The 10,822-nt window shown below is 47.5% G+C and overlaps 1 protein-coding gene across 1 annotated transcript; it reads right to left on the reverse strand.

Annotated features, from left to right (window-relative positions):
• Positions 1-497: 497 nt before the first annotated feature.
• Positions 498-9,865, reverse strand: nudt4b (nudix (nucleoside diphosphate linked moiety X)-type motif 4b). The gene is made up of 5 exons (XM_029163241.3): positions 9,415-9,865; positions 4,688-4,798; positions 3,915-3,959; positions 3,644-3,731; positions 498-3,125 (listed from the first exon to the last, which is right to left on the reverse strand). Exons 1-5 carry the CDS (start codon positions 9,508-9,510, stop codon positions 2,905-2,907), a joined length of 561 nt encoding a protein of 186 aa, XP_029019074.1. The 5' UTR covers positions 9,511-9,865; the 3' UTR covers positions 498-2,904.
• Positions 9,866-10,822: the final 957 nt, after the last annotated feature.

Below are 10,822 nucleotides of genomic sequence, written 5' to 3' on the forward strand. Positions count from 1 at the left end.
TTAATCATTAAGGGGAATCAAAGCATCATTTCCCTAAATGTTTTCACAGTATCATTATCTTTGCCTAATACATGGCTGGCCTCTAAATATGTGCCAGTCCAGCCTCCATCAGCCCTGAAGCAGATAGATGAACCTGGTGGGTAAAATCACTATGCAACATGAAATCTTAGACAGACAGACATGTATTTAGTCTAAATGATGACGACCTCTATTGAGCCACTCTTAAGCCTTTCTGGAGGCTAAAGAAAAGGACAGTCCCAATGAACGTGGACAGAAGTGTTGGTCTGCTGATGAGATCATAGAAGAGATGAGGAGTAATTACCATTTGATAGAAGTCGTCCTGAAGGCTCGGTCTGGGGTATTTTTTATAGATTTAGTTCCACCTTATTACAATCAGCGCTGAATCAGGATCGAGTCATATAATCAAATGATCATGTGCAGATTTTATTGTTTGCACGCTCATAGCCGCTTTATATAAAATCAGTCAACCACAACTCTAATGTTTTTCCTTTTATTTCATTTTTTTGTCAAAACAATCTTTCTAGTCTGGTTCTTCAAATTAATTTCACATTAAAGTTGCTTTTTTGCTGAACAGTCTTTTTGATTCATTTGTCCCAGACGCATCCTCGGGACGTGAAGGATGTCGAACATTCAAGCCGACCACATCGACAGCATCCAGTCGTTCAGCAGACGTTGTGTCCAGGCTCTTGGGATTCTTGTCATGACTCGCAGCAACCCGAGTATCAAGCAGTGTTTCAGCCTCCGGAGGGAGGAGGCGCTAATAATAAAGCATCAGCATGAACTAGTGTCAGTAAATTCACCTTGACTTGTACTGTGGTCTGCAATTGTTCAGTTACATGACAAGTGGGTTTAAACCACCAAAGGGTGAAGAATTAACGCTAGTCATAATTTCATTAATGGAAAATGCAGTACATTCAACAAAACACTTTTTTCACACTGACATTACAAAATTATATAATGTCAAACATTTCTCCTTTAGAATAGATTTTTTTCCATTTGGCACATTATATATGTTAATCATAACCATAATACACTTACATAGACACAAACTCAGGTTGAAACTGTTGGAGTCATTAAACAACGTCGATTAGGAGAAGAAGTTACAAAGAAGCATTTTCTGTATGAAACTGGGCAGAAACCTTCACATTTGAATTTTAAAATGGTCGCCTTTCATCTCCTATGAAACCAAAGTGGATCAGAACACAAAATAAAGACGTGTCAGCATATGATAAAGCAGTTTCTGTTCTCCTCCCTCTACGTTTCAAAACCTTGATATTGTTCCAAAATGTTAGACGTGGATTCTTTAAAAAAAAAAAAAGAAGAACACAACCAGTTCAATATTCTGTGTTCATTAATACTGATGTGTGTGTGCTTGCTTGGCCATAACAGACAAGCTGATATTCATAAAGGCTTTTACACCTTAATTATAATTCATTGTGGAGAACCTCATGGAATTAACCCAGTGTTCATTCAACTGATATCTCTACATCATGCTAAAACACAAACCCTATAACCCTCCACCTGTGGCACATCATCACGGTCCCCAGCGTCCCGTACTGCATCTCAATGGGCTTTTCTACCAGTTTGTACATTGACAAAAATGTAAAAAATATTACGTTTTTTTTTACAGGCTCATTCAGGTTAAAAACACATTTTCCCCGTTTCGCTTCAACGCTATTTACAAATCTCTGTGTGGTTACTAGTCATCATTCAGCCGTCGCGCAGAAGTGTGTGGGCGTGTGTTGACCGTGAATGAGCAAAACATAACTCATCATCTGTGAGGTGACATTTCACCAGCGAATATGAAACACTCTTTGGATTCCTGTTCCACTGGGTTTTTGCTCATACTGGAGATGTACTGAGACACAGTTAAGTCGATACATTGATGTTCATGACCCCCCCAAAACTGTACTTAGAGCAGAAACATCATTGTTAATCCTATGGTTCCTTAAAAACCACCATGACTCTTCATTCAAGGCAAATCATTCATAGCGTAAGGAAACGTATGGAAATTTGAACCTCAGTTGACCTCCAGTTACGGTTAAAGGCAGCGCAAAACACTGTGCAGGCAAAGATTTGCACTTTGCACCATTAAATACTTTGAATCTGACTACACGGGAGAAAGGTATGTAGCTCTGATTATGAAGCCGACCTAAAGTGGAGGCATTGGCTGAAGTTCAGCTATGAAACACTGCAGGACACTGACCAGCACCGGGACTCAGATCCAGTTTCCAGTTTACTGAGGTAGCAACAGCTGACAGCTTTTATCCTGGCAACTTTATTTAGATTTTGTTCCTGTGGGTTTTGTAACACAAATTGCCTAAAACACTTGGTTTCGAAGTGGATTTTATCGATTTAGGTCAAATGACGTCATAGTAATTAGAGTTATTAGTTTAAAGAAAAATCCTACTTCACATATAAACGCTTGTGTTTTTTTTAAGTTACATCCATGTAGTATAACGTGATATTAGCCTTTATCATTATGGAAACATTCTTTACATGGATATGCTTTGACTAGCAGCATATCCATTCAGCTAAGAGGAAATAAAAAGGACCATTAGTGAAATAAAACATTCATACAAAGTTTCTATAAGGCATTCCTTCACCTGGTCGCTCACGCCAGCAGAGTCGGCAGCATCCTCTTCTCAAACTGGTGTTTGCCAGGAAAAAGAAAAACTGTTCTTGGGATCTCATCCATATTTACAGACATGTGAGCGTTGCCAGCGTCTCCTGCGCAGTCCTACAGGTTTTCGTGCAGTTCTGGCAAACGGCTTTGGTCTGTCCTGCAGCTAAGACTATTATACATGTAAAACGCTGCAAGTCTGATTCATGCAAGGCTGTACAGACTTCCAGTGAACTGTCCGAGCGGGCTCGGGTGCAGTCCTATCTGCAGGAGGAGCCCATGACGCTGCCCGCCGACGGCGTGTTGGCGGTGGCGCTGTAATGCGGGTAGTTGTCGTTGGGCGGCGGACTGGGGAGGATGGAGTTGCCGTTGGTGGGGGAGCAGCTGAGCTGGAGCCGCCGCAGGTACTCGGCGTGGACGGGCTTGTGGCTCTGCAGCACTTTGATGGCCTCGTCTACCGTGAACCACTCCCGCTTGCGTCCTGCAGGGGGCGACAGAGATCAGCGCATGAGTCCAAACATGACGCAACACTACGACATGATATGAGGCCTATTAATTGTGTTTATTATACATAATATATCTGGACAGTAAATCCTAGAGTAATGATACAAGATAATTAGAAATTAATGTCAGTTGCAGCAACGTGAAGGTGGAAACTAAAGCAACACATGTTAATGTGTTAGTGTATTTGTATGCAGACGTCATAGAAAGGCGAGTGCTTTTATTAAAATATGCGCAATAAACCGCACTTAGCATCCTCCGCTAATTCACAGAGGCTGCTGATGTACTGAGCACATAAACAAGACCGTAAACTGATGTCCAGCCCACTGACAGCTGATTTACTGTCCACTGCAGCGGAGAAGCACTGCAGCTAAGATCCGTGGCCCAGATTTACGGGCACCTGTTGTCGCCGCATGCTGTCTCCGTGCAGAGCGCAGGGCCCGTCCTCGTAAATAAAAAGCATGCCGAGGGCCGAGCAGCACGTGGAGGAAAGCGTACCTATGTTAACAGAGTCCTCCCAGGCCTCCAGCGTCTCGGTGACGGTCAACACGTACACGTACGTCCGGTGCTTTCGGTCTTGATTTTGCTGTAGAGAATCAAAAACAAGAAGATTGAATGTGTGAACTCTGTTGCATATGTCTGCATATTTTCTGCATCTGCAATGTTTGCTCATGATAGTGACTGAAGCTAAATTATGTTTGTCTACTGGAATCAATATTCAAGAATGACTGCACTGTTACATGAAATGCATGAAAATACAGATGCTTACCTCAAATACACCAAGAAGACGTCCCAGCTTCCCTTTCACACCGGCCTGGGGACAGAAAAGAATTTAAATGAGATACACGTTTGTTGTTACTTCCCTATGAGGCTTCAGTGACCCAGGCCCCACCTGTGTCCTCAGTAGCTGTGACCTTACTGCAATATCATCATAAACACTGTGCAGCCGCCCCAGCCCTGAACTCAAGTCTAACCTTGAAATATTCCGACACAGGCCGCGCTTGACAGTTAGTCAAGCATGAAAGTCGTCATGAGCTCTGATGCAGAGAAAGTGTCGAGTAAGAGATATTTTTAGTTCATTTCTGAACTGCTTCTTCAATTTTGTTGGAAACTGTCAAGCGTGCTGCACAAGTTGCTTCTCTAGTGATGCTTAGGTCTGGTTTGAGGGTATGAAACCTGCAGAAAAAAGGCCGTTATTGTGGCTGTGAAAACAGCGACCAGTTGTCCCATTAATTTCAATAAACTGTCAAGACACATGACGTGCGTCCGTCCCCCTGAATGCCCAGGAATCCAGCGAGGAGCCAAGTTTAGCGCGCTGACGTGGGTCCTCAAGCGCTGGGACCTCTGGAATCCCATCGGGGCTCCTCAGGCACCCAGACGCTGAGTCGGGCCTGTAAATCCTCACCCTTCGCACAGCGCTGATGCAACCGCGCAGCTGGTTTCAGCACATTTTTCGCCCCGGTAACGAACACACGAGGGTCACGCGTCAGTCCAGACACATGAGAAAGCCAGACTTCACACGCGAGAGGGGGTTCCACTCACCTCCTCGAACACCTCTCGCACGGCAGCACCGCACGGCTCCTCCTCCGGCTCCATCCCCCCTCCAGGGACAATCCACTGGTCCGGGTGTCGACTGCTGCTCACCAGCAGAACCTGTGGAGGGAACAAAAACTTTAATCTTGCTCTTTGAGTCGATCTTCCTGTTGCTGGGTCGTTTTTTCACATCTCGTCAAATTAGATTTCGACCGTTTTCTGGACCCGGAGCTGACATAGGTCATGACCTTTTGACCTTTGAACTCCAGAGGAGGCGACTGATGATTGGTGGAGCTTCTGTTATGTCTATTGTCGTTTACTGGATGCTGACCCTGAACCTGCCTCTTTAAACAGATACATGATCCAGAGCTTGAAGTACAGAAAATTCAAATTAAATAAACAGTAGTTGACCAACTACATAAATTAAAGCAACACATTCCAGCCGCATGATGCAGCTCAATCCCAACCGTCCTAACTGGTTCCAACTCTACATAAAACCAAGCGTGAGTCACTCAAATTCCATCAGTGATCCTTTGCCTGTTTAAATGAGTTGCAGGGTGCTCCGATACGCAGATTAGATGAGTCCTCGCCAATGTCATATTAAACGGAACTATTTAATAAAAGATGCATCATGCATTAAAAAAAGAAATGCTTTGGCATCTTGTGCAACAGATGGTGACACCCACCTCTGCCACGCAGCTGACCGTCACATCCGCTAATCTGCCACAGGAGTCAGTCTGTCACTTAATCCCCACCTCAGCTTTTGCACAGCCTCCCGTGTAATGGGATTGCGGCCGCACCGGGGGCCAAACCGATTCCACCGCATGTGCCCGCCGCACCTCCTCACGTGCCGCGGCGCAGCTAGCTCAGCTAGCGCAGCTAGCCGCCAGACAGCGGCAGGAGTACAAAAGGTCAAAGATGGAGGCGCTGACTGAGTGAAGGCACGTTCAGGGAACGCCGCCCGCGAGTGAACCGGTTGGAAAGAACAAGTCAAAGCAGGTGTTGGTCCTGTACAACAGCTGCACCGTTTATATAATGTACTGCAGGTGACAACTATTACATAAGCAGACATTTACACTAACGCCGCTTGTGCAAGACATGAGTGCCAATAAGAAATGTGCCACCTCGTAACCCGCTGCAAGCCCCTTAAGCCCCTTTCAATTCCATTTCAGCTCCGTGTATTTATATACTGTGGCACCACTTTTCATTGTTGGCGACGCGTCAGGGAGCTTACAGATTTTGCAGCGTGTCACTTCTTCCATGCCGGATGGACAGAGAGACAACACAATGAAAAATTCATTCTTTCTTTGTGTTTTGGATTTCAGGCGGCTCCTGCCCCCCCCCCCTGCCCTCACTGTTTGACTGTGTCTGTGTGTGTGTGTGTGTGTGTGTGTGTGTGTGTGTGTGTGTGTGTGTGTCAGTATGTTAAGCTGCAGCCAGCTAAAGGCCTAAAGGGAGATCACTGGTGCAAACGTGTCCTGGGCCGACCGAGTGAGATGCACACACAACTAAAGCCACAGTGTATCCGGCGCAGGATGAGGCAGATTTCTGCTCTGCTCGTTCCATTTTGGCCTTTTTGAAGTTGCCCCAAAGGGACAAACTCGGACTGGTCTATTCTCACAATGGTTTTCATGAGTTTTGGAAATTAGAGCTCTAAAAATGATATACATATTGCAAACTGTATATAATTACATATTTGCTTCTTCACATGTGCCTAGTATATGAGTACAACTGCACAAACAGCTGCAGTCATCACTTAGATAAAAGGTATAAAACGATTTTAATCCATTTTAAGTTTTGACAAAAATAAATAAGAGGCACTAAAAGTCACAGGTTCCAGTTGGCCGCCTGGAAACCAAAACAGAATATCGCAGACTGCCTGGGTATATAGGTTAGCAGTGGGCTGACAGCTGGAGTCTGAAAACAGAAAACCCACTTATATTTGGAACCGGGGCAGGCGAAGGAGAAACCCCAGCCCACACTGCGTTTCCCAGAGACACTGTCCTTTATAGCAACTCCCACCACTTCCCAGGGACCCTGATGAGCAGCAAATCACTGTGCAGCGAGGACCACAGTGAGCAAATATCAGACGGTCTTTGTTATGCAAAAATGATGTAAACCTTCCCCAAGAACAAGTTTGGGCTCCTTGATAATCAACATGACACGGCAGAAACGCTGGAGCACAAGCGACAATGAGTCATTGTCCAACAGAAACGCAGGAGCGCCGCCTGCGACGGCGGCGCCTCCGGCTCGGCCCGGTCGCAGGCGGGGATGTTCTGAAGGACATAAACACCTCCTCTGCTCCGAGGCGGAGCGCCGTGGCTGTCAGAGCAGGCCTCACATGCCAGGCCAAGCATGCGAGCTGAAGTCTGATGCTCTTCATGTAGTAGATGGAACGCCTTAACACGTTCCACGCCAAACGCTAGCTGCACAGGTCAGACTGGAACCAGCTGCCTGCTCCCACTGGTAACGACACACTCCAGCGGCCAAAAACGTGACACGCGGGATTATTTCCATACGACACATCCTCCGATTGATTATCAAGTTATTCATTGCAACAGCTTTACAAGCTGCACGTTTAACTAGAACGAGATGGCGTTGGAGCACCTCAGGTGAGGAAGTTGTGCAAGTTCCTGAAATCATTTCACAGAATGTATTCTTCGGCTTCCATGAAACGATTTCATCATATGGGTTTGACTGCCTGCTTCACATTTTCCAATACTTGTGCGGAGATTGTTTATTTCCTTATGGGCTCCTACAACCCGTCACTGTGCTATTATGATGTCAGATAATTAAAAGAACCCAGCCCGCTTTAGTGCCTTTAAAGTCACGCGGCCCAATTTATTCGGAGCTGTTGCTCGTCTCCCTCCGCGCCGTCACATTTCCATTTCCCCCCGTTTGGAGTTTAATTGCCGTCATACCTCACCCGAGGGCTCGGCTTTCTCCTTTCCTGTCCAAAACAGCTCGGCAGCGGTGAGCAGCTCTAGTTTCACCACAGGCGGGTCTCCGGTGTCCAGGACCTGATTGTGTGTTTGCGTGGGCATGTGTTTAACAAAAGCGTTGATAACACCAGGGCCCACGTCTCAGGCTTTTGTTATTGGCCAGAGCCGGCCGCGACCACGCGGGCCAGAACCCGCTCGGCGCTGACATTTCTGCGGTTGCGTGAGCAGACACGCCTGGCGAAAGCGTGAAAAAAAACAGAGAGAGTGGTTGTCGCACCTACACAGAGCTGTTGTCACAATAGTCGCAGAGCGTCTTTCCTGTAATTACACGTTACAGGAACCCAATCATAGGTTCTAGACGGGATCGGAGGGAGATACAGGAGCACGGGTCCAACAGGCCTCACTCACGGACTCGCTCTGGAACTGGACGCACTCCTGTGATGGAGCCGGGCCCAGCGCGTTGGGTCTGTCTAGGGACAACAATTTGCACTCCAGCTTGTGTAACGCTTTGTTTATGCCACGCCGAAAGAGGCTAAAATTAGTCAGGCGACAATATTCCATAATAGCAGTGATGTTTTGACTTACGGTCAGCTCCGTAAACATGCGAAGAGACAACTGAATTTTTCTGGCTCTTCAGGCCACCGCAGTGGGTTCGAAATGAAATAAGCAAGATGGGCTTCAAGTGCAGACTGCCTGCTTTAATTCACGGGTTTCATCCAGAGACAGAGGGAGAAAATGAAAAAGCTTTTTTCTAGTAAATGTCACATGCAAATTGTCCGACTGACTCAGAATTAAACCTTCTTAAATTAAATGTGTTTAATCCGTGTTCAGCAGCTGCATCCTTTATATCTTGTGATGATTTTGATCAGATATGTGAAAAGTCAACAATGCGTTCTCTCCTTCAATCTCAAAGATATCTAATGTAACACGGTCTGGAGTGGAAACAAACCACAGGAGGGAGTCGGGGACGTGCTTTTTCAACAGGTCCTGTATTATACATCAGCGAGCGGAGTCTTTAAGGGACAACAATACAAGTCTGCCAGCGCACATTCAATATTTACGCGGTGAAGGCTCCTTTAAAAGCTCACGAGCCGCGGGACGCAGCGGTCATGAATGGCCAGTCTATTCGTGGACGCTTACTCTGTGGCGATATTAAATGTGGCGAGATGACGCCACGCGCAGTAGATATATTTGGGTAAAAGATGTGTGTCGTACAGGCTTAACTCCTCACTCAATACACGCCGCTGTTAAAGCCCGCTATTAACGGAGAGCACCTCGCCCCCTCTGTTAGTCGCGTCAAGCTAGCGGGAAGCCAACCGGAAGTGTGGCGAATCACTTCGAAATAAGACGCGCAAGTCCAACGGGGGCGCACGTCCTCAACCGGTGCGCGTAGTTGGGGCTTTTATTTAGAAAGTCGCCGCCGTTAGAGGTGACGTGCCGACGGCTAACTCGACAACTGTCATTTTGGTCTTTTCGCTACGTGCTCCCGAAACTAGCCCAAACTGGATGGCCCCGGGCGCATCAGCAGGCGCAAACGCGAACCGCGACAGCTGTGAGATCGACACAAAGACGGCGCAAACGCAGCCGCACATATAACGCACATAAATCATCAAAGCACCCTGTCGACATCAGTCATGATCGCCGCTGCGCCGGCTGAGTGTGCGCGCAGACGGGGGAAGACTAGGCCACAAAGTCACGCACGCCCGCCCGCCCGGTCCGGCGGCAGCGCCGCGCCGCGCCGCGCCGCGCCGCGCCGCGCCGCGCCGCGCCGCACCGCGCCGCGCGCTCTCCTACCTCTTCCTCCCGTTCGTTCTTGAAGCACAGACACGCCGCTCGCTTCTTGAAGCCCTCGCCGTCGTACGTCCTGGTCTGGTTCGGTTTGAGCTTCATCCTGGATTCACTCTGCCTCCTACACAGAGAACCGGCAGGAGGGGGGGGGTCAATACGCGCAGCTGGGGGGTCCGGGGAGTTAACAGCGGGGTCGCCACATCGCTGCTGCCGCCTGCATCCAGACAGTCAGTTAGAAGAAGCGAGGGTTGCCGGCACGATCCCCGGCTGCCAGGCGCGCTCGTCAAGTCGGTGCGTCTCGTAGATATGCGCCAGGCCAGATGCGGCCGGTGAGCTCCGCTAGCGGTGTGCGCGTGCGGTCCCGCAGGCTGCGATCTTATGTAGACTACAGCCTACACAGCACAGCCCTCCTCTGGACCCATTTGCGCATGGCCGCTGACTCAGTACAATGGCTGGAGTTTAACATATCCAGCGCGAGCGTTTGAGGCAGGAATCAGCCCATTGGCTGCTTCAGCCTTAGTGGGCGGGACCACAGCGCCGGTCAAAACAGTGGCAGCAACCAAACTGGTGCTGGTTCCACCTAACTGGTGCTGCAGGGTACCGATAAGTACACGAGTACTGCAGTACAATGCTGGGATGTTAGTGTCAAACCCAGCATTTAAGAGTTTTCTCAAATTTAAATGTGAACTTTAATGTAATATAATAAATATATGATCTGCCGTGATGCTTGTATTCTATTCGACTAGTTAATGGGATGATCGTAGTATTTTGTGAATCGTGAAGCCAAGTGGCAATTCCTTTATTTCACTGAATTGACATCACAGCTGAGGTCATGTCTTCTGAGTGTGTCTGTCTCAGCTTGACAAGAACATTTACACAATCCTTTTAATGAGTATTTGACTGAAGTATCTAGAGTTTGTGTGTTTAAACTCAAGGTCAGAGGTCTGTGTGTTGTAACACAGACTGATAGTAGCAGCTGTCAGTGGGAGTCAACACCACTCCTGACAAAACTCCTTAAAGTAATACAGTATCTGCCTCAAATCATATCTGCTGACGCTCCTGTGGTGTGATTGTGTTTACGCTAAACACGTATCATGTGGGTTCGAATGACTGGTGCCGTTCTTTACTTCAAAGGTGGGGCTTTTGGAGCTGGTGCAACATATTGGTGCAACTAATTAAACAATTACTGGCAATCACACTTGTAATAATGTCTCATAGAATGATATTTATTGGTGATGTAGGAGCATGAGACTCCAATAAATCCGTGTCCGGGTGCTTTAACATCTTCCGTCACCCTCGGCTCACCTTTGCTCTGCGGCCTTCGTGTGTTGTAACTCCTCAGATAACAGCAAGCGACCTGCAGGAGACAAAGACCGATCAAAGGAGGACACTGATGGAAGTGGGTCAAACCGAG

This window comes from Betta splendens, chromosome 9 (assembly GCF_900634795.4).
Source record: "Betta splendens chromosome 9, fBetSpl5.4, whole genome shotgun sequence".
NCBI classification, from domain to species: domain Eukaryota; kingdom Metazoa; phylum Chordata; class Actinopteri; order Anabantiformes; family Osphronemidae; genus Betta; species Betta splendens.

Coding starts and splice junctions, on each gene's coding strand:
- nudt4b (XM_029163241.3), bottom strand. CDS start 9,510: ATGAAGCTCAAACCGAACCAGACCAGGACGTACGACGGCGAGGGCTTC. Junction 3,960..4,687: donor TGCGAGAGGTGTTCGAGGAG/GTGAGTGGAACC, acceptor TTCTGTCCCCAG/GCCGGTGTGAAAGGGAAGCT. Junction 3,126..3,643: donor GGAGGACTCTGTTAACATAG/GTACGCTTTCCT, acceptor CGCCCCCTGCAG/GACGCAAGCGGGAGTGGTTC.